Source organism: Microplitis mediator, chromosome 7 (assembly GCF_029852145.1).
Source record: "Microplitis mediator isolate UGA2020A chromosome 7, iyMicMedi2.1, whole genome shotgun sequence".
Taxonomy (NCBI): Eukaryota; Metazoa; Arthropoda; class Insecta; order Hymenoptera; family Braconidae; genus Microplitis; species Microplitis mediator.
Window position 1 is genome coordinate 4932709 of NC_079975.1, and position 22913 is coordinate 4955621.

At 29.8% G+C, this 22913-nt stretch overlaps 1 protein-coding gene across 16 annotated transcripts in view; it reads right to left on the reverse strand.

Moving 5' to 3' along the window:
• The window catches only part of LOC130672504 (regulating synaptic membrane exocytosis protein 2), an 85470-nt gene that overhangs the window by 8293 nt on the left and 54264 nt on the right, over positions 1-22913 (reverse strand). For 9 of the 16 annotated variants that reach the window (XM_057477135.1, XM_057477130.1, XM_057477136.1 and 6 more), the window contains 10 exons: positions 19595-19624; positions 18013-18169; positions 17742-17911; positions 17464-17636; positions 16612-16849; positions 13323-16153; positions 11432-11614; positions 5467-5674; positions 824-1038; positions 95-234 (listed from right to left, as the gene is read on the reverse strand). In XM_057477135.1, coding sequence (XP_057333118.1) covers positions 95-234; positions 824-1038; positions 5467-5674; positions 11432-11614; positions 13323-16153; positions 16612-16849; positions 17464-17636; positions 17742-17911; positions 18013-18169; positions 19595-19624 — 4345 coding nt within the window. Of the gene's footprint in view, positions 1-94; positions 235-823; positions 1039-5466; positions 5675-9318; positions 9490-11430; positions 11615-13322; positions 16154-16611; positions 16850-17463; positions 17637-17741; positions 17912-18012; positions 18170-19594; positions 19625-22913 lie in introns of those variants that run through there. The other 7 variants (XM_057477123.1, XM_057477133.1, XM_057477128.1 and 4 more) reach the window with 7 other exon arrangements.

Here is a 22913-nt window from a genome sequence, read left to right on the forward strand (position 1 = left end):
CACAATTCTAAAATTTATTACTGAGCATTAACTCAAAAAATATGTCAGCATGAGTAGCTTCAAAATTTACTTGAATTGTGAGTAATAAAATTACCTGCAAAATGCAACCTTGAAAATTTTCACGAAAAGCCAAAGGCTGCTGATAAAAAGGCTCCAGTGTTTTTCTCGCTGTTGTCGTTTTAGCTTTAGCTATACATTTTTTACCGTTAACCAGATAAACTTTAACGTAAGGAGCTGAAATAATTTATAAAAAACAACATGACTTTTTTTTATACAAGCTATCATATTTTTGTACTTGAAAATCCTATTGATTTACTGTACCCGAGAAAAAATGCTCAGATATGATCATATACGAATACTTAGATCTGATCAGAGTCAAAATCGCTGTCTAAAAAATTCTATAGAAATCGGATCGAAAATCTTGACGCAAGGCTCAGTTTTGAGAAATAAATTTTTTGGTTCACTTCTATACGCTGGCGTTCTTCCAGAAGACTTCGCTGATACTCCAGAAGCCTTTCAACCTCCAACGTACGCCATAATTTTGGTCATATATGTTTCCCCTGTTCGGCTGCATATATGACCATACGTGATCATATATGACCTCATATATGAGCATACATGAGCATTTGTTCCCGGGTATATAATTAATTTTGTATAGGAGTAAATAAAAATAAAAAAATATATGATCATTTTTATACAATATTAATATTAAAAGTAAGAAAAAAAAAAAAAAATCAGTATGAAGTAAAAAAATTAAAAGATTAAAAATGTAAAAGTTCATTATTTGAGAGGATTTCAAATATAAAAAGAATTTAAAATATACCTGGAAGTACTTTGCTGCCTGGTTTTGGTTGAAGATCTCTTGCCCTAACAACTTCGACTTCTAAATAGCCCTTAGTATAATTCAGGGCCAACTGTATGTCACCAAGTGAAGATCCTCCAAGTACTTGTCTACCAACTAATTGACCTGGTCCAAGGCCGTCGATAAATTCACTGAGTTGTCCTCCTTCACCCGTCGATCTCAAACACGGAGACCAGCTATTGTGTTTTTTTTTTATTAAAAAAAAAAAAATACGTTTTCTATGTTAATAAAATTTAAATAAAAATTTCTATGTTTTATTTTATTTAATATCAATAGGAAAATTCGCTTAAACTACTTAAGGTTTTACTTTTGAAATTAACTAATTAATTAATCAATTAATTAATTAATTAATTAAGAAATAAAAAAAATTACTCATCAAGATAAAAGACGAGAAATCAGAATTTACAATAGAGGAGAAATAAAAAAAATTGCTAAGATTTTTTTTGGACCTTCGACGAAAGCTTTTGAAAGTGTTTTAGGATAATAATAAATATAATTACATTGGATTCAATATAAGAATTAGTTGAGTTAAGGTATTAGTAAATAGTGTTGTAGATTTTTTAAGCAGGTTGTTTTTCTTTTAATTATTAGAGAAGTGACACACAATAATTAGTACGGTAATTGATTAGAAATACATGAGACTGAAGTTAGCCGACGTCTAATAATTTTTTGATTTTTTTTTCAAACGATAAATTGTAAAAAAAAAAATATTCGGAAAAATTGCACCTGCAGTTTTTGAAATTTTCTACATGTGCATTTTTTTATTTTTAATTTTTTTGTAATTGATTTGCCGAAAAAAAAAAAACCAAAAATTGTTAATTGTCTGCTAACCTCAGGATCATAGAAATACAAGTAAAAAAAAGGATGTAGATAAATATTTATTTATAAAAAACATACCAAGCTTCTTAATCATGCAGAAAAATCATTCCCACGCATTAAGGTAATTAACAAAATTACATAAAGAAAAATTTAAAAAATAAAAAATAAAAATCAGATTTAGAAATTTAAAAAAATTTTTGTTTTAAATGAATTATTTTCTGATTTTTATTCTTCAAATTCTTAACATGCTAGTAATTATTGATCATTATATTTTTTTAAGGAAATCAATAAATTACCAAACTTACTCATTAGTTATTTTCCACTTAATTTAAATACACAATTTTGCACAACTGACAGTTAATAAAAAAAATATTTTATTTATCAAAAAGACTACCCCTTCTATATTTAATATATTAAGTATTCAAAAATATACAGTGGAAATAAATGGTTAAAATACAAGTACAATATTTTGTTACACAAAGTATAAAAACTTATTTTAAATCGCTATTTTTTTTTTGTTATATAATTAAATTATTTATTGTCGTAACGACACACAAACCACACAACTATTCTATGTGATATTGATGATAGATATGTATTAATATAATATATATTTCATACGCAGAAGAGTCTGGTCTAATAAACAAAATTGTTGTTTTTATCTAAACTATAATTAATTTTTTTAAATGCTACTTTGTGAGGACACTTAAGTCATTTATTTAATTTTTTGTTTTTTTTTGTGAAGTCATTAGTTTATATCAACTAAAAATTTAAGATAAGAGTGTTATGTGTTTAGTAGAAAGAGTATGAAGTGCACCACTTAGTAAATAAATTTTTTTTGGTGTCATCTTTTTAATAGTGTAGATAAAAAAAATTAATTAAATTTTTTTTGTGGTTTATTTTTATGGAAATCATTTAATTGGCTGTTTATTAAAGATTTAAATATATATGTATGAATATATGTACACTGAAAGAAATTTTCTTTAAAAATTACCGTTATATTCACGGTAATTGTGGGACGAATGGCACGACCTAATCATTTGTTGGTAAGTGAGATAATTTTTAACTTTTTTTCAACAAATTTTATCGAAGTCTACTGTGAATTTTATTCGGTTTCCGGTAAATTTTATAAAGTCTCCGAAATCAATAAATTTTTTCGTAATTTTTATTTCAAAAATGGTAACAAATAAAAGCGCATTATGTTCTACGATTACAGTGAATTTAACGGTAATTTTTAAAGAAAATTTCTTTCAGTGTATGAATATTAGGGTAGCCCGAAAATTCGAAGTAATTTTTTTTTCTATTGCGAATAAAAATTTTCAAATTGCTGAATTATTTGTCACTCAAGAATTTTGAAAAATATTAAAAATAGTACATTATGCACCAGACGTCCCAATTTACGTCTTTACCGGCCTCGTCTTCGGCTCCGGTAGGAAATTACGCGCGGTTTAGAATGTCCTACTTTCCTCCCTGGATGCGTAATATACTATTTTTTTAAATTTATTTATTCTCTTTTTCAAGATTTCAAAATTCTTAACCGACTTCTAATAATTCTTCAGATTTATTTTCAAAACTTATCAAAAATTATGAAACTACAAAATTTTGACAAGTAAATGGAAAAGTGAAATTGAGTCAATTTTTTTGGATCACCCTAGAAATATATGTAGACATATAAATTAATATGTAGATGTATACGGGGTTGAAAATAATGCGTTAATTAATTCCTTAGATTATTATTTTTCTAATTTTCCGTACCGATTTGTTCTGTTACATAAATTAAAAATTTAATTTTTAATCGTAAGAGTATTTCAATTAAAAACTTTCGACTCCGTACATATACATATACATATATATCTATATATATAAATATACATATTTATAACGAGAGGGTGCGTGACAGATAAAATAACATTTGTGCATTTAAAGATACATAATAATAAGTGCAAGTCTCAACATTTGCGTTAAAAACAAGCATTAAAGCCAAACGACATTAACATTTATTATAGTAATAAATTATTCATTTAGTAATCATGTTTTTGTTGTAAATAATCATAATAACGTAGATAATTTTAAATAATACGAGAATCAGGCATCGATAAATAATAATTATTGTTTATGTACAAATAAATGTATATTTTATTTTTAAGTTTGGTGTTCTAATTGTTGTAGTGATTTTAGCAAATATTAGTTTGAGTAGAAATTTTTTTATTATTGTAATGATTTTTTATATAAATATTACCCATTGGCAAATGAAAAGATACTTTTTTGAATATGTTCTCAATAGAGACCCTGGCGGATTCGAATTACCGTAATTTGTCATAATTTACAGTATTCGGATGGGTTCCGTTACAAATTACCCTCGGACAAAATAACCCCGACAAAATAACCTGAACTAAAATCACCTCGTAACAAAATAACCTGAATAAAAATACCTTTGGTATTAAATGATCTGCACAACATTAACCTTCAAGTACAAATTTCATCGTTATAGATTTATGTGAATTTTTTCAGGTTATTGTTTTTCTGGTTATTTTAAAACAAAGTTATTTTTTTTCAGGTTATTTTGTCCGAGGGTAACCAGTCGCGGCACCATTCGAATGAATAACGAAATTTTACTGTAAAATACCGCAATTTCCGATATTTTACGGTAAACGTGCGGTGTTTTTAATCGAATGATAATTTACCGTGAAATTGCAATAAGTCCGCGGTATTTTACAGTTGAGTGTAGTATTGCACTGTTAAAACTAAAAATAAAAAAGCATACGGCGCTTACGGTAAAAATACCGCGAATGGCAGTAAATTATCCCATTTTACCGTATGTCAACGTAAAAGATTGTAAATTACTGTGCATTGCCGTATTTTAGGGCAAAATTTGGTAAATTACCGTAATTCGGATCTGCCAGGAAATTAATTACGTCAAATTTTGATGTCAAGTTAAAAATATAACCTTTACATCATTGAAAAATAATTTCTACCCATACTTAAAATATATCACTTTCAAAAATAAATAAATAAAAATTAAGAAATAAACAGCGATAATTTCTTTTATTACCAACAATTGAAAAAAAAGGCGCGAATCAGAGTTTGTTCAAATTCACACCGCAGTCATGATCTTCAACCACCATTTTCTTTATTACCGCATGATCTACCATTTTCTAAAACCGCCATCTCGCCCTAACCTCTCCTACGTTCCAAATTGTTTTAAATTTCAATATTAATATTAATAATTACCGGTCCGGCCTATCGGTTTCATAATTACCGTTAATAATTTAATGAAATTTAACCTATTAGTAGATTATGATGATAAAAAATTCAAATTGAATTTTCGAAAAACCCCAGCAGTAGATAATAAGATATCAAAAAATATAAAAAAAAAATTCAAAATATCGCCATTTATTTCTAATCAACAAAAATAAATAAGGAATCACATAAATGCGCACACACTCACATAATTACACATTTGATACAATGTATATATTACACAATGAAAAAATATAAAATTAAATAAATGATTATCAGGAATTATAAACACGAAGACAATTAAAAAAACACACAACAAACGAATAATTAATAACGATAATAATAATTAAGTATCAATAAGTGAGTAAATGAAAATAGAGATAGAGAATGAGAGGGACGCGTTCGTCTTGTCGAACAGTCGTATATATAAAAATTATTACATATACATTTATGTATTCATAATTAGTTATAGATAATATATGCATGTAAACATGTATATATATATTTATAACCTCGCCTCAAGGATTTGTTAAGGCATTACTTACGAACTTGCTTCGGAACTAGAAATCGAGTTGAGTGATCCCGCGGTGTCACTGGCAACCGAACCCGGCTGTTTAGCGGCACCAAGACGTTGATACATGGGTACAACCTCCTGGGAACGTTGAAAGCTGCTGGGTGTGCTGTTCCGCTTACGGGTAACTGGTATACCAGTACTCCTTGAATCCGGGTTGACACCGACCGCGCTGATGCACTCTGCGTTTTTAAACCAAACAAGAAATACCGCTAACTATTTCATGAGACTTGTGCAGTTTTTGTTTTGTTTTATAAAATCTTTACTGCCGTTATTTAGATTTTTATTCTTTCGTAAATTCATAAATATTGTTCTTGTATTTTAGTTTTATTTTTTATTAAATATATATATATCATTCCCTCCCATTCTCTATCACACACGCCAGTCATACGGGGCAATACAATGCTGATATGGAGTTTATTATCTCATCATTGGCCTGTACTTCCGCTGGATATCATTGTTGCGTTTTTTTTTACCTGTTAATATAAACACACACTAGTCATTCTCACGCACATTATTATTTTAGATTTGCCTTCGTTATTTTCTGTTTTTACGGAGGAAATATTTTCAGTGCTTCAGTTTTTTTTTAAGTGCTAATTAGTTGACAACTTTTTTCATCTTAAATATTAGTACAGTCGACTATGCGTCATAAGCCTGTTCTAGGGGAAGTAGGAGAATTTTTTTTTTGTAATTTCAGTCTTCCCGCTACCGTGATTTTAGTTTTGATCTCGACTACCCGTTATAAGCCTGATTTATTTTATATCATTTTAAACGTCATATTTACATTTTATTACATACGCGACTATCCCGATTTTCCTGGTGCTTATGGCGCTAAAATAAATACTTATCTTTTTACTCTAATAATAATTCAAATGCAAGAAATTATAATGATAACGGTATTGATTACAGTAATAATTAAAATAATAATTTTATTGATCAACTTAATGCTCAATAAAACTTTTCAATTGTAACAGAAGCTTTGGATGTAATTAATGATTACAATTATGAATAATAAATTATATTTTACTTAATAATGAGTAAATTATTATCCGCGAAACATAGATAGTAAATTTTCATCATTAATTTGGATATTTTTTCCTATTGTTAGTTTATAATGTAGACAATTTTAATGGAGGCTTATAACGGGTTCTCTAGTACGAAACTCTTTACAGTGATTAAGTGGGGAAGCTGTTTGGACTCAGTAACTCTCGATTGAGGGAAATAGGCTTTTGAAGGGCAGACTTATGACGGTTAGTCGACTATACATTAAACGTAGAGTGTATTTATAAAGGGTTGTATATATATTTTTAATGACAAATGCATAGTGAAATTTTTACATGATGGATCTATTGATGATTTAAAAAAATTATTTCAAGTGTTGTTATATTTTTTTAGGTGTACCTATTTTATTATAAAAAATACTCAGAAAAAAATTAAGAGTCCAAGTGACTGAGTTGTTAGTTTTTTAAAAAAAGTCATTTAATTCTGATCGAACAAGAAATTTAAAAAAAAAAAAAAAAAAAAAACTATTCACAAAAATTAAGAGTCCCGAATATTTGTATAGATTTTTTTCGGTTGTGAATTCAAGTATCGGAAAAAATTCAAATAGACTGAGTATTAAATTATTAAAATTCATTAATTACCAAAATCAAAATCTCAATTTTTATTTCATAATTTATGATCAGGAAAAATTTTCATCAATTGAAAGAAAAAATTCTAATTTTGAAGTATCATAGAACGAAATGAACTAATAATTTGTTTTTTCTAATATTTACTACACGGAGAGAAATTTAAGGTAACCGTTCCTAGTGCGTTTATGAAATATCATCCCATACTGTTATGGTAATGATTACTTGGAATTATGGGATATAGGCCCATACTTTCTGGGAAAAGTTCCCATAAGTATGGAAACAATTCCTATCATTATGGTAACAGTTCCCATATCATATGTGAACGAATTATGGTAATGATTACCATAATATTATGGCAATTGTTCCCATTCTACTATGGTAAACGTTACTATAATATTATGGTAATGGTTACTATAATATTATGGTAACCATTATACGGAAAAAAATGAACTATATAAATTGAGAATGACAAGTAATATAATGACAAAGTGATCAGTAATTACCATCATTCTAAATAGCAATTTTGTCATTTATGATTAAAACGTGAATAATTACAGGATGTATGAAAATTTATTGTCTATGTAAGAAAAATTACTATTTGAACTTTAAAAATCGTAACTGATACTTAGAAAATAGACGACACGTATTATAAAATTTACTATTTGAATGTTAAAATTCCCCATATTGACAACCGGGTTCCGGGTTATAATTTCAAACACTAATGTTTAAAGTTTATTTTTTTCCGTGTACCATAATGTTATGGTAATGGTTACCATAATGTTATAGTAATGGTTTCTATAATATTATGGTAGCGATTACTATAATATTATAGTAATGATAACTAAAATATATATGGGTACCATTCCCATAATCAACATTTCAAAAAAACCGGTTACCATGCATTATGGGAACCATTAACATAATATATTGTAATTGTTACCATAAATTTATTTCCGTGTACTATTGTACATAATAATGACGACCAGTGTAATTAAAAAAAATTCAAACGTCGTGTTTCAATGCACATGTAGACAAATAATACCATTAAAAAAAATTGACAATTATATTTTTTTTATAAAAAATTAATAAAACAATTCTGTATTATACATATAATATTAATATTAAACAAAGTTTAGTATAAATAATAATAATAATGAGCATGTATGTACATATTTAAAAGCTCGCAAGAACTAAGCGACGGCTAATATTATTAATTGCACTCTAATTGCACTCTATCAGACGCAAATTCAATCAGCTATCAGCTAATTTACTATACCATTTAAAAAAATTATTGTAAGATCAATTTCTACACTAAGTCACGTTAAGAAATTATTTATTTAATAACAATTACTTTTATTATTTAAAAAAAATTAATTACTATTCAAAAAAATGTTTTTTTTATTTAATTAAAAATAGTTAAAGCTTTGACTAACTAATTTTTGCCATTTTATCAAAATTTTATAAAAAAAAAAACAGTTTAGGTATTTTACTATTTATATATTTATCTGTTGTCTATTTCTATTTATTTGATAACGAAATCTCACCTTACTCTAGATCTAATTTTCAAAATTTTAAATTTCAAAGAGTCAATTTTACCTACCGTTAATGATCAAAAAATCTTGTGGATAAATTTCATCTAATTCTCTTTATATCAAATTAAAAACAAAAAATCATAATCTATAATTAATAAAAAAAAAAAAAAGCACAATTAACATTCTTTCGTACGAGCGTTTACATTAAATATAAAACTAATAAATAAATTAATTAATTAATAAAAATAATTAATTATTTAATAAACGTCATCTAATTAACACACTAAATCACGCGCATCTACGAGTAATATTATGCACTAAAAAAAAAATGACTAATGTAATTTCTGTAATTAAATATTAGACATTTTAAACAAAATAAAAATTATTTTTAAAACTAATCGTGCTTTTATTAATTTTATGATAAATATTTTAACTTCGTAATTTTCTTCATTATTTTTAATATAAATATTATCCAGTACTAATTCCCGCACATTCGTCGAAGGTTTAAAAAATATATAATAAAAAAAATCCTGTAAAAATAAAAAATAAATTTTTTAATTTCACTAAATTTTTGTCGATAAAAAAAAACCAGCGATTTTTCCTGCAGATGAAAAAATAAAATAAACTTTTCATTTTCTTTTTCATTTTATTTAAATATCGGACCTGTCGCCATCGCCACTTCCTTCCCCGTCGCTGCTTGCCGAGCTCGGTTGTCTTCCACTCCGGCCACCGGTCGTGTCCTCAGGTAAAACTTCTTCACTTCTATGTACAGTAAATGAGGACTTGCCCTTTTTCCCGAAACCAAGTCTCCTTTTTCGGCCTTCCTCGCCCACGCATGTATCACCAATAGGCACATTATCGTTTTTCATATTTTTATTTTTTATTCAATATTATTTTTTTTTATTTTTTCATTCAATCGATAGAATCATTAATTAAATTATTTGTTTTTATGTCGACAATTTTTAAATAAAATGACATCCGTCGATCGATTTTTTTTCGTTTTAATTAAAATTTATTTTTGTTATCATTAATAATATTAATTGATAAATCATTCGTTCATTTTTATTTATTATTGTTATCATTATTTATTGTGCGGATGATATATTTATTATGGTGGGTGCAGTTATCGGTTGCCGATCGAGTTCCAACGGTGATAAATATCGAATTGTGTTTTTTGCCGAATTTTTTTTTATTTAATTTTTTTGTCGATTAACGAGAAATGAAGTGGGTTGTTAAAAAAAAAAATAATAGTAATAATTTGACTGATTAAAAAGCGATTGATTCTATGACAATGCACTCAACTTTATATTTCTTCATATTAACGTGAGTTTCAATGCCTGTTTTGTCATTCGAAACGAGCTTATTTCAGACCAATGCGATTTAGCGACCAAAAACTGATCAGTTTCTTCTCTAGGCAAGGAATTTATTAGTTTCTGTCTGCTAAATTAATTTCTGTAAGCCTCTATAGTACATTACAGACCTAGGGCGAAAAGTAGAACATTACAACCCGCGTGTGTAATTTCTTACCCAAGCCGAAGGCGATGGTGGCAAACACGTGGGTTGGGATGGTGAAAAAAAACAATAGTTATGTGGAGCAAGTGTGCACTGTAGATAAGTGTTTCCCGAGCTCTCTTTAACTGTGATTTGGCTTGAATAATTAGAGTGTTTCTTGCTCGGGACAGTAGAAAATCTATCAGGGGATGAACAAGCGGATAATTGCTTGTTGGGAACCCGAAAGAGACAAGTGAAGAAAGTCCTTTACATAGGGTATGGGAAGAACTTGCACCCCATCTCTAATCCTACGCAAGCATGTTGACCAGAGCTGGGAGTCTAGTACCACGGGGGGCCTTCCCAAGCCCACTGTGACCAGAGTCTCTTTATTTCCTGAGATGAGAGCAGTGTTTGGCCCGAGAGAAGTAGGACTCGTGGTGGCTGTGATTAGATACCATGCGCAATGAGGATTTTTGATTATACCTCCGGTTAATGTCCACCTTAGTTTCGACTAAGAGCGTCGTCTGGGTAGAAAAGAAGGGATTCCGCAGCGCGTGTATGCCCAAAAGTGTGCGGAAACGGCTTCCGGTCAGTAGAGGTGGACCGAGGTCCCGTTACATTAATTAATTGTAGGTAAGTGTACGCAAAACCATTCATTTTGGACTGAAATGCATGGGTTTGCGCACACTTATCCATAGCGCACACTTGCTCCACATGACTCTATGACTAATAAAAAAAGTCACTTTTCTCCTTATTAATAAATTATTTAAAATACCAAATTATTTTTTTTTTTCGCGCCATTGATCAGAAATTAGCCTATTCCAGTTAACTCCAGACATTAAAAAATTAAGAACCCCGGTATCACTGCACAATATAAAAAATATTGTGCCTGGCACAGGATAAAACACGATTTCAGACTTCAGATGCCAGCCCTTATCTTCGGGTTGGGCAGAACTTCACTCTCTTCTGAAATCGTCTTGTTTTATCCCTTGCTACACAATATACTATTGTAATAATAAATATAAAAAAAGTGCATTGTAGTTTTAATAACTACGTATCTAAATCTGATCTATCTGTATATTATGATTATATTATTATATAAGTGAAATACAATGTGACAATTAATGATTTAAAAAATATTAAAACTACTGAAAGTGATACGACAATGACTAATTGTACGAAGATAATTATATATATATATATATAAAAAAACAATGAAGATTTATATGTATATGTAGTAATTTAGAGATGTGTAGTGTGAATAATAAATTATTTAAATGGTTACCTGTCGCCGAGAGCTGACTGGTGCTGTTACTCTTCTTGCCTAATCCGGCTTGATATTGCGAAGCACTTCCGCCGCCGCTGCTGCTACCGCTTCCGCTTTTACTACCTGGTGAACTTTTTCGCGCTCTGCGGGCCGCTTCTTCCACGTGAAGACCCACTGCGGTGTCACTCAAACTTCCGTCAGCTTTAAGGGATTACATTTTTCATTTTTTTAATTCAAATATTATTATAAAACAGGTACTATATTATGTGATGATTTATTATCTAAGTCATGAACTTGACCCGCGATATAATGGACGAAGCTACTCAAATCGATCTGCTGATGAAAGGTGATGATGATAACAAAAAAAAGGCGGCTCATTTAGAAATATATTAGACATTGTGTTAACTTTAGTTTTACTCTACTTACGCTCAGTTCTTTTAAAACTCAGTCTTTTCACACCGTTTTTTACTAATACTCTAATATTTATTGTATACTTTTAGGGTGTGCGTCTATATGTGAGTGTGTGTACCTTAGCTAGAACCCAATTTACTTTCAAGGTCAGTTTTAAATAAAAAGAGTTCATCGATAGTTTTGCGCGACGTTAAAACTTTTCTACTCATGTCCTATTTCATGTCGAGTTTCAAAAATTATTGGCAAGTAGTACCCCAAGAAATTTTTTAGATTTTCGATAAAAAACAAAAATTTTTCGGGGCGAAAACAAATTTCTTGTGCCAAAAAATCTTTTTTTCTGTAAATTCCAATATTTCCATTTAAAATTTTCTCACCGAGGACTTTATTATCGGTTTTTAAACCCAAGTCTTTGAAAATTAACCTGATTTCATTGAACATCAACATTACAAGCGGGAAATTCCCATGAAATTGAAGATCGGAAGTTTTTCGCGGAACGAAAATTAAAAAAGAAGAAATGAGAAGTAAAAAATCTACCAAATCTAGATTGTCACCCGAGTCGAAATTTAAATCGTAGATTGAACGTACAAGACGTTGAAAACGTAAATTCTACCTTTGAAAACGTCAATAGTCGTAAAACGTATTTTAGACGTAGTTGACGTACGAAAACGTAAATAAGACTTGCGTAATCGTAAATCGTAGATACAACTTTTCAAAACTGGCAATAAAACAATTAAACTATACCGGAAACATTTTTGTCTTCAAGCTTCTAGGTAGTCTGTAAGACCCAAAAAAGCTCGAGAAACTGGGAATCAGTAGAGTTATCTCCTGCAAGGCCCAAAATATTTTTCTACAGCTGCTAAGAATTTTTATTTCTTGTCTTCTAGTTGCTAGACATGTCTTTTAGCATTGAAATGTTTCCGACATAGTTTAATTGTTTTACTGCACGTTTTGAAAGGTTGTATCTACGATTTACGATTACGCAAGTCTTATTTACGTTTTACGACTATTTACGTCTTTAAAAGTTGAATTTACGTTTTCAACGACTTGTACGTTCAATCTACGATTCAAATTTTGACTCGGGGCAGTCAGCCGAAAACTGCAGGCCGACTCCAACAACCCCTTAAGTCACCTTTAGATTCAAATTACATAAATTATTTTTATTTTCGTTGAGTCAAAAACTTTCCGATCCTCAGGTACGTAAATTCCCGACGATTCCCGACTGTGATTTACTGACTATTTTTAGATTACATAGTACACATATTTTCCAATTAAAATACAGTTATATCTAAAGATCTAAATAAAACCGATTTTGATAAAGGGTAATAATTAAAATGTTTACTTAATTTCCGATCAAATCCTACAACAATAGGATATCAAATTGTATTTCTGAATATTCGTCATAATTTTACCAATTAAAGTCTACGAATTATTAACTTTAAATTCGAAACAGGGCATGAATTATACTTATATATGAATTAAAAATAAAGTGAGTACCCACCAACTTTTTCATCAGGTGGTCCATCGGCGTTGCTAAGACTCCTACTGAATTGTCCCCTCTTGGTGTGTCCATTATGGCCATTATCCGTGACCTGATGTCTCGTATTTTTTTCGTACGAACCACCAGGACTATTATAATCACCACTACTCCGTTTACGTTGAAAATTATCAGCGTCAGGATTATTATCAGCATTGTTATTGATTCGGACGGAATCAACGGACGTTTTAGTAGAATGAGAGTCAGTGGTAATTTTGTAAGCAGTTTTAGAGGACGAACCAGTGTCATCATTGGCAGCATCATTGATCATGGATGGATCACGTCGTTTACGTCGTGGAATGGTATCATTGTGATGATCGTTGACCCGTGGGTGATTTTTAGCAGTGTCGGAGGTAGCGGTTTGGGAATCAAAGATATTTGAATTAGCGTTACCGGGGCGGGGTGCTCGGTTTCGGGGCCTAAGTGATAAATCATACGGGCCAAATCCGCAATTTTCGCTGCACTGGCTTTCACTTTCCATCGAATATTCATAATATTCTAGCGTATCACTTATCGCAACATTTCTTTTGCTGCCACTTTGTTCGCGTTCGTCAGCAGCTAAACGTCTCTCATTGCTTTTTTTACCAAACAAATCTTTACGTTCTTGCGACTGTAACTTTTTCTGCCGCGAATCTTGCGGATATTTGTCGTGATAAATTTCTTGCGACCGATTAATAGACCCACGTGATGATGACTTTCTAGTATCTGGATATGTATAATGATAATTACTGTCACGTCTATTGCTATACAATTCACGGCACTCAGGGCAACTTGTTTTCCGACTACGTGAGTAATCTAAATCATCATTTAAGTCACGTCTCGCTGGTCCTGGATACGAACCAGACCGGTCCGTACGTATTTGAGCTTTAAAATTATCATCATCACAATCACGTGGTACAACAGAAGAACTAAACCTTTCACTTTTAACATCTTTTACTGAATTTTTACGATAATCTGGACCGACGACTGTTTCCGTAGATCCAAAGTCGTCATCAGAACCCATAAAAAAATTAATACTAACAGTTTCATTTAATGGACTCTCTAAATTACGTATATCACGTGCTTCTGGGCAGCTACTGTTACGACGTCTACGTGACATTCGCCGCGTAGATTCCCAGGTATCACAAATATCATCATCTTCAGGATGAAGCGTCGGCGAGGATTCAGCTTTTTCCAAAATTTTAATACTTTTACGATCTGATTTCGGACCTGTATCGTCATACGCTGCTTCAAATGATATAAATGGCTCGGTTCTACCACCAAAACTACGCGACCTACCCCGAGAATCTTCGTAATTATCTCTACCATGATTACTATAGTTATCATAATATTTAGTATCATAATTATCTTCTAAATATGAATCAGTACTTTTAGTTCTTTTTGTTAAACACAATGATCTGCTATCACAACTATAATTATTTTGATCATTGCTTGCTAATTTATCATCACAATATTTTTTTGGCACTTTATTATCTAAACTACTACTATCATAAGTGTCATGAGCACTCGAGTAACGACAGTCACCTCGATTATCATCAATACTACAATAAATATGATCGTTATCAATAAATCCGTACGGATGATGATTATCACCATCATCATTACTTTTATTATATTTACTATCTAAACGTTTACTAGAATTTATTTTAAATAAATGTCTGTCATACTCATTACTTGCCTCGACAGCGTCAATGATATTATCTATTTCATGATCATCATTTAAATTTTCATCACTATTGCCATCATTAACATACAAAGAGTAATATTTTTTACGATAATTACTGCGGCATTCATTATTAAATTCATCAGAATCATCGACAATACTTTCGGAATTTTTTGAACTATCACCGGTTGAATCGTAGTATGACTTACTCTGGTCATTTAAATACGGCAACTTATCACCAGTTACTGTTAAATTACGCTTTACTTTACGTCTAGCTGTTCTGAGACTGTCATCACTGAATATATTACTAGACACTGATTCATATTCAACACTTTTAGCACGTCTAGGCACTTGAATTCTCTTTATTCTATCACGTAGATCGACAAAAAAGTCATCAACAATATTGTAATTTAAATAATTAACTTTGCTATTTAATGACAACTTGTTCTTACGATCACTCGAGGTACCACAGCGACAAGATGGCGCATCACGTAATAATTTATTGCTGTATCTTCTGTCAATGTCAATACATTGGTCTCTATTATTGTCATCATAAACGTAATAGTTATAAATCCTCGTTGAATCATCGGTTATATTTGAAGAGTCCCGATATTTATTAAGACAAAAGTCTTTCATAAAGTTACTGCTACTGTTGCTCGTGTTGCTGTTGCTCAAATTACTCAAGTTGGTGTAACGGAAGAGGTTGTCATCAACAGTCTGCGATCTCACGATAGGCACACGCGGTTTTCTGTGCATCGAGCGTACAACTGCGGATTTGCTCCGTACGAGGAGATGATTTGGGCTTGAGGTATTGGTTATTTTGGGTTTAGGTTTTTTAATTGTTGGGGTTATTGTGGCATTTATGATTGTGGCGGGATTATGATACTTATTTGATGGGGTTTTCCAGGTCTTAATACTATTACTAATTGGATTATAATGACTACATTCTTTAATTATGCTTATGCTTTTATTGTTTATATTATTGTTGTTATTATTACTTATGGTGTTGCTGTTGTTGTTGTTAATGGGTAATTTTATTTTGTGCTTACGCCTAGTGCGCCTAATAAATAGGGGTGGTAAAGAAGGCAAATGGGATATGACACTGGGTACCAATATGTTTTTAACTGTCGGTCTGCAAACAATTTTTTTTTTCGTTCAGTCATCATTTTTTATAAACGTTTAAAATGACTTTTTTTGGTTGATTGTAATTTTGCAGCTACTTGGAGACATTAAATGGACATTGGTGTGTAAAATTTAATAATCTATTGATAATACTAATAAAAATAACTATTTTTAGTTACTGACTGATAACTAAAGGGTCGCTAGTGTAGTGTAGTGTAATGATTAATGATTAATGTAATTAAGCGGGGCGATTTGGATAGTGCACTACGGGGTACATTCCTCAGAACAATTAACAAAACAATGTCCATTTAATTTGAAGATTAATTTAGCTCATTATTTAAATAATTAGTCAAATGTTTTGGGGTTATTACTGATTTGTAGTACCGATCATCATAATCGTAATTATGATTGTTTGTATTAGTTATTGAAAGCTTGATTTTATTTATTAGTAGTGATTGTAATACTCACATTAATGCCCGAGATCCGCGAGGTCGCTCTGACTGAGTACTAAATGCGCTACTCGCAACAGAAATAATGCTTTCCATGTCGGAATCACCGAAATCACCGAGGACATCTTTGTCGGGACTCAGGTGACCACGACGCGGTCGGTGATGCAGGCGGTGAGCGTGTGGTAGTAGTGGGGGGTCGTGACCCATTGATGATAATAGGTCTGAGTCTGATCGGCCACTGTAATGTCGTTCCCAACCTATAATAATAATTATTTTAGAAATTTTCCGAACGTTCTTTAGACGAGGCTTATAACGGGTAGCCGACTATGTAAAATTCAAACTACGGACAAGCTGTGGTCCATTTTGTCCCGACCCTGAACTATAAACTGATCGAGCTTTTGGATACTGATTTTCAAACCAAAACCAAAACAAAAATGGCGCCCACTCGCCGCAAGGAAACAAATAAAAAAAACGAGAGGATTCAGGTTCAAGCCCAGCAGTCACTGGGATTTTTTCTTATATAAAATAAAAAAATAACGAAAAAAGGGCATAGTTATTACCTCAAATAAATATACAGCATAAGTTAAGTACTAAAGTCCCAAAGAGTAAGTCGTCGTCGGGAATTGTCAGAAATTTTCGGTTTGTAATACTTATCTATAGTAACGGCGTGAAATTAGACTCGTTTGCTAAGAGTGGGGGTAAAAACTGAAGACGACTTATTTTCTGAGAGGACTTTAGCTGACTTGCCCGTACGCGGCTCAAAAGTATACCTTTGAAGTCTAGTTAATTTTTGGCGCGCTGACGTCTTTCTTATATTTATTTAAAAACTTAACTTTTTATAAATATAATAATAAAATTCATGGATAATTACCACCGATCCCCGTACTTCGATAAGTTGTATGAACAAGTCTGTGTGGATATCTCATTAATCGATGTCTTTCGTCATCTTGTGTCATCATTCGTTCTTTTAATAATGGCGTTTGTGGCAATTGTCGTTTTTTGGGTGATCCCGTGGGCGTTGCAGTCGCGGATCTTGATCCAAATCTACACAAATTAAAAAAGAATAATAAATATCAATATAATTATTTCTGCATTGAATTCGATGACCTAAAATGGCCACATAAATTTAAAAAATAATAATTAATTTACCTTGCGGGCATATAACCATGAGAATAAGGTATTGATCTATGGTCGGGTGGTGATAATGAACGATGACCAGTTGGACTTTGTGATCTACCGCGATAACGTAAATAAGGTGAGTCCATCGGAGCTGCACTGTGAGATCTATGACCCATCATACTGCGAGCTGTTGGTTCGTCCTAATTTCGATTATAATTTTTTTTTTTAAATTATTAGTACAAATTATGGATAAATGTATTACATGTTACAGTATTTATGTTATATTAATATATAAACTCACTTTTCTCCACTGTGGGTAACCAGATATAGACACTGGTTGATCACGTGAAATCATCAATGCGGCTCTCTTGCTGCCCGTTGACGACATGTCCCGCCGACTGCGGTGTTCATTGTCCAGACTTCCATACTCTCTCTCCGGTGGCGGGCTAGAATAGTGGCTGTACCAGCATGCGTTCGTTTTTATGCATTTATTAGTGTACAGCGTGAGGGGGAATATTATTTATGAAGCGTGTGCTTTTGTGATATACCTTTAATAACTAAGCTTTTTTTAACTTTTTTTATTGATGACCTTTTATTTGATACAGTTTTAATTATTACTGAATTAGGTTTCATAAAACGAATTTATTAATTCATTTATTATTATAATTTTTTACGAATTAAAATTGATAGGGACTATATTTTTTTTTTTAATGTAAACGAAGGATTTATTTTATCTACAATTTGTTTTGGAAATTCCTCGCCACAGATAATTTCATTAAAACTGAAATTATTTCATTTTTTTTTTCAATCGAAACCCGATATACTAGAAGATTTTTTTTTATTAATTTATTAATTGTAAAAACTGCATCAAATTTTAGTATTCAAAGCAAAATATAATCACTGTTTCTAAAAAAAAAATTGAATTATAGGGGCCGGGGGGGGGCAAGACGGAGTACCCCCAAAATTTCATAAAAAAAATTTTTGTGAATATAATTGAGCATTATTTTGAATTTTTCTGTTAATCTTTTTCGAAAATCGAGTGTCAGTCGAAAAATATTAATGACTTTTGTTTGATAACAAAAACTAATACAAATTTTTTTTCTTTTTTTTGCATTCAATACTTATGTAAAATGTAAATTTTCTTTCCGTAAATTACTTTAAAAAAAATTTATTTTAATCAAATTTGTTTAATATCCAGAAATTTTTTTCTTCCAACTTTTTTTAGGAACCGTCCCATTTTACCCGATAGATAATTTTTTCTATTTACTTTGAATATCATTAAAAAAAAAAGATATAGCGTATTAAAGTCCTCGAAAACAGTATTTACTTAAGTACCTTGTTTTGCCCCCACCCCTCTACTCCTAAAATATTTTATTTTGCTTTGAAATAATTCTATTAAATATATTTATTTTTTAATGTATGTTCAATTTATGTAAATAACTATTTAAGTTACTAAAAGCAGCATGTAATACTGTAATGATTATTATATTAATATGCAAAGAAGCTAACGAACATAAAACTTTTTTTTAAGCTTCGAAAAAAAAAGTTTTTCTTTTGTATACAAAGTATACTTTCATGATCGAACACTAATCATACCAATGACCTTCGACCTAATTTTTATTGCTCAAATGAACTTCCAATTCTCAATAAAATTTGAAAAAAATATATATATATATTTATATTTATATACAAATAAATTTATGTTTATAGTTAAATCATAATCTCACTTTTTGTAGTTAATTCGTGAGAATAAAAAAAAAAAAAAAAAAAAAAGTTTAAGAAAAAAAAATGAATAGTGTAAAGTGTAGAATTAAGTGAAGATATGCAATAGTAGTAGTAGTGAATGAGTTAAGGATTTTAAATAGAATAAAAAAGAGCCGTACCGCTTATAATTTGACGGCATATTATGAAACCTAAAAAATAATAACAAAAAACACACAAGATTAAAAAATTAAATTATGTAGTGACGTTAGTAGATAAATTGAAAAAATAAATTATAATTATAAGACTATAATATAATGAGTGGAGCGTAATAATGAAATTTTATGGTAAATGATATATTAGTATAAAAATAAAATATATATAGATTCATGCATGCTCAAATAATACATATATTTATACATAAATATATTTATAAATATATATATAGACGCATTTTATATGTAGGCGTGCATAATTATTGATTGAAAAATATATATACATGATATTAATAATAAGTATGTATAAAAATAGTATACGATGAAAAGAAAAGATAAGTCGAGTAGTGTAATATAATTTTAACTTGTTATTTATAATTGTTCTATTTATATATTATTTAATGATTTTAGAATATAATTTTTTTAGTTCAATATTTGTCCGTTTGCTCAATTAAAGTATAAAATTTATTGCTTGTAAACACAGAAAAACTAAATTTATCTAATTTTTGATTGATACAAATTAGGGTTCCTGCTGTTAAAAATGTATAAGAGTGATTGTTTATATGAATTTTCTCATTTATAAATTAATAAAATTGGAAATTATAGTAACGTTCTAGTGGTTAAACGGTAAAAAAACACTTGTCACTATAATTAAACGATGTCCCGGTGGTCGGACAGTTTATTTCGATGTATAGAAATGAAATTATATTATTTTTAAAATTAAATTTGAGTATAAATATCAGTTATATGTTTAACATTATTTATTTATTGTACCGAAACTCAATAAATTATTATTTAATATCATTAACAATCACTGAGGTCCAGAGGTTAGGACATTAAAAAACAATCCAGTATAATGACGTTAAAATACTAGTGACAATTATGAGCTAATGAGTGTTTAATAACTGATGGAAACTACAAGACTATCGGTGCCAGTAATTAAACCCTTTATTTATTATATTTAAATAGATTTATTTAATAAAAAAAATTTTCTTATCAGCCGGCATATTTTATAAATGATTTTTAAAAAATTATATTTTGCTGCAACAGCTTAATTAACTTTATAAACACGAGCTTAAGAAGTGAGCCGCGTATTTAGAGTTAATAATTAAGAATATATTACTTCGGGTATAAGTATTCAGGCGTTGATATATTTAAATATTTATTTCGTGTATAATTTAAAAAAATTTAATTCCCGTAAGTAATGTGCTATCAAACTGAACAGTAGTCTCTGACAATACGAATTGTACTTTAAAAATTTTTATAAACCACAAAAAATTATTTATATTAAATTATCACATTGATTCACTATTTAAAAGTGATAAATAATCGGGACATTTGATTTCATTATTGAATTAATTACACAAAAAAATTTTTATATTTTATCAATTATGTTTAGTCGATTATTATTTTTATTATTATAGTTGTATAGTCACTGAATTGACAAAAAATAAAAATTCAACATTAATGAATCCATTTATAAATATGAATGAGAATGTCTACACAAAAAAATATGAAATGTAAACAAAAAATAAAACTAAATTGAGACAGATGAATTAAAAAATAGATAGATAGAAAAAGTACATGAACTTTTTCTGTATTGAGCACTCACTAGTAACGATCGGTCGTCATAGTTTTCAATATTCAAATTTCAACAAAACGATTATAAAAAAAAAAAAAAATATGAAACTAAAAAAAGGAAGAGAATAAAAACGAAAAAAGAATGACGGAAAATAAAAGAAGACAGTTCCGCATCTAACGGCGCTCCCAGGCCAACTGGCATGTCAATTGGCTTGTTGCCCAGTTTTATAACTCTCGGTACTGTACCCCCTTCCCCTAGATCCGTTACGAGTCTTATACATCTATTCATATTCATATACATATATATTTGTATAACTATATCTACATGTGCCCCTTTAAATACTCTCACCCTTGCGATTCTTCGCAACTGTCTTCTTCCTTCATTAAAAAATATAAACCTTCATTAACTAAATTACGAGTATAATTAAGAGATAAGTCTTATTAAATTTTTTATTAGTCGGCAAAATTTTTATATTGATTCGTTAGGCTTTTTTTATGAATTTACTCGATTATGATTCACTGTTTTTATTTAGGTGAATTTAATGGATGCGAATATGCGTCAGTTTTCTACGAAATTGTGGATGGAAATTTTATTTCCATTAGTAATCTATGAATCATTATTTCAAATATTCGCACATTTTAAATTGAGCAATGTTAGGAAATTATTACATTAATGAGGTAAAAGATTATTGATTAAATAAAACTGGGGAATTTTTTTTAAAATGAAAATAGGAGAAAAAATATTTTTAAGTAGTACGAAATTACGTGTAGTCAGACATCGAGAAAAATAATTATGACAGATAAATTAATAGACTTCACCAAAGTTGGAATGACATATATACATTTATATATTTATATATATATATACAGTCGACTACCTGTCATAAGCCTGGTCTAGGAGACGTAGGGGAATTTTTTCTTGTAATTTCAGGCTTCCCACTACCGTGATTTTAGTTTTGATCTCGACTACCCGTTATAAGCCTGTTTTATTTTATATCATTTTAAACGTCATATTTACATTTTGTCACATACGCGACTATCCCGATTTTCCTGGTGCTTATGGTGCTAAAATAAATACTTATCTTTTTACACTAATAATAATTTAAATGCAAAAAATTATAATAACGGTATTGATTACAGTAATAACTAAAATAATAATTTTATTGATCAACTTAATGCTCAATAAAACTTTTCAATTGTAACAGAAGCTTTGGATGTAATTAATGATTACAATTATGAATAATAAATTATATTTCACTTAATAATGAGTAAATTATTATCCGCGAAACATAGATAGTAAATTTTCATCATTAATTTGGATATTTTTTCCTATTTTTAGGTTATAATTTAGACAATTTTAACGGTGGCTTATAACGGGTTCTCTTGTACGAAACTCTTTAAAGTGGTTAAGTGGGGAAGCTGTATGGACTCAGTAACTCCCGATTGAGGGGAAGAGGCTTTTGAAGGGCAGGCTTATGACGGGTAGTCAACTATACACAGTTCGAAATTTTGTGTATTTGTGTTAAAAAATTATTTGGTCAAATTATTTGTGTTGATTTTCAACACAGAAATCTGTTAATTCAACACTAACGGTCTGTGTTGTTTCACTTTAAATATTTTTTTATGTTAAATGATTAGAAAATCTGTAACGTAACACATTTATTGTGTTTTTCGAAAATTAACACAAAATTTGCGTTGTTTAGCT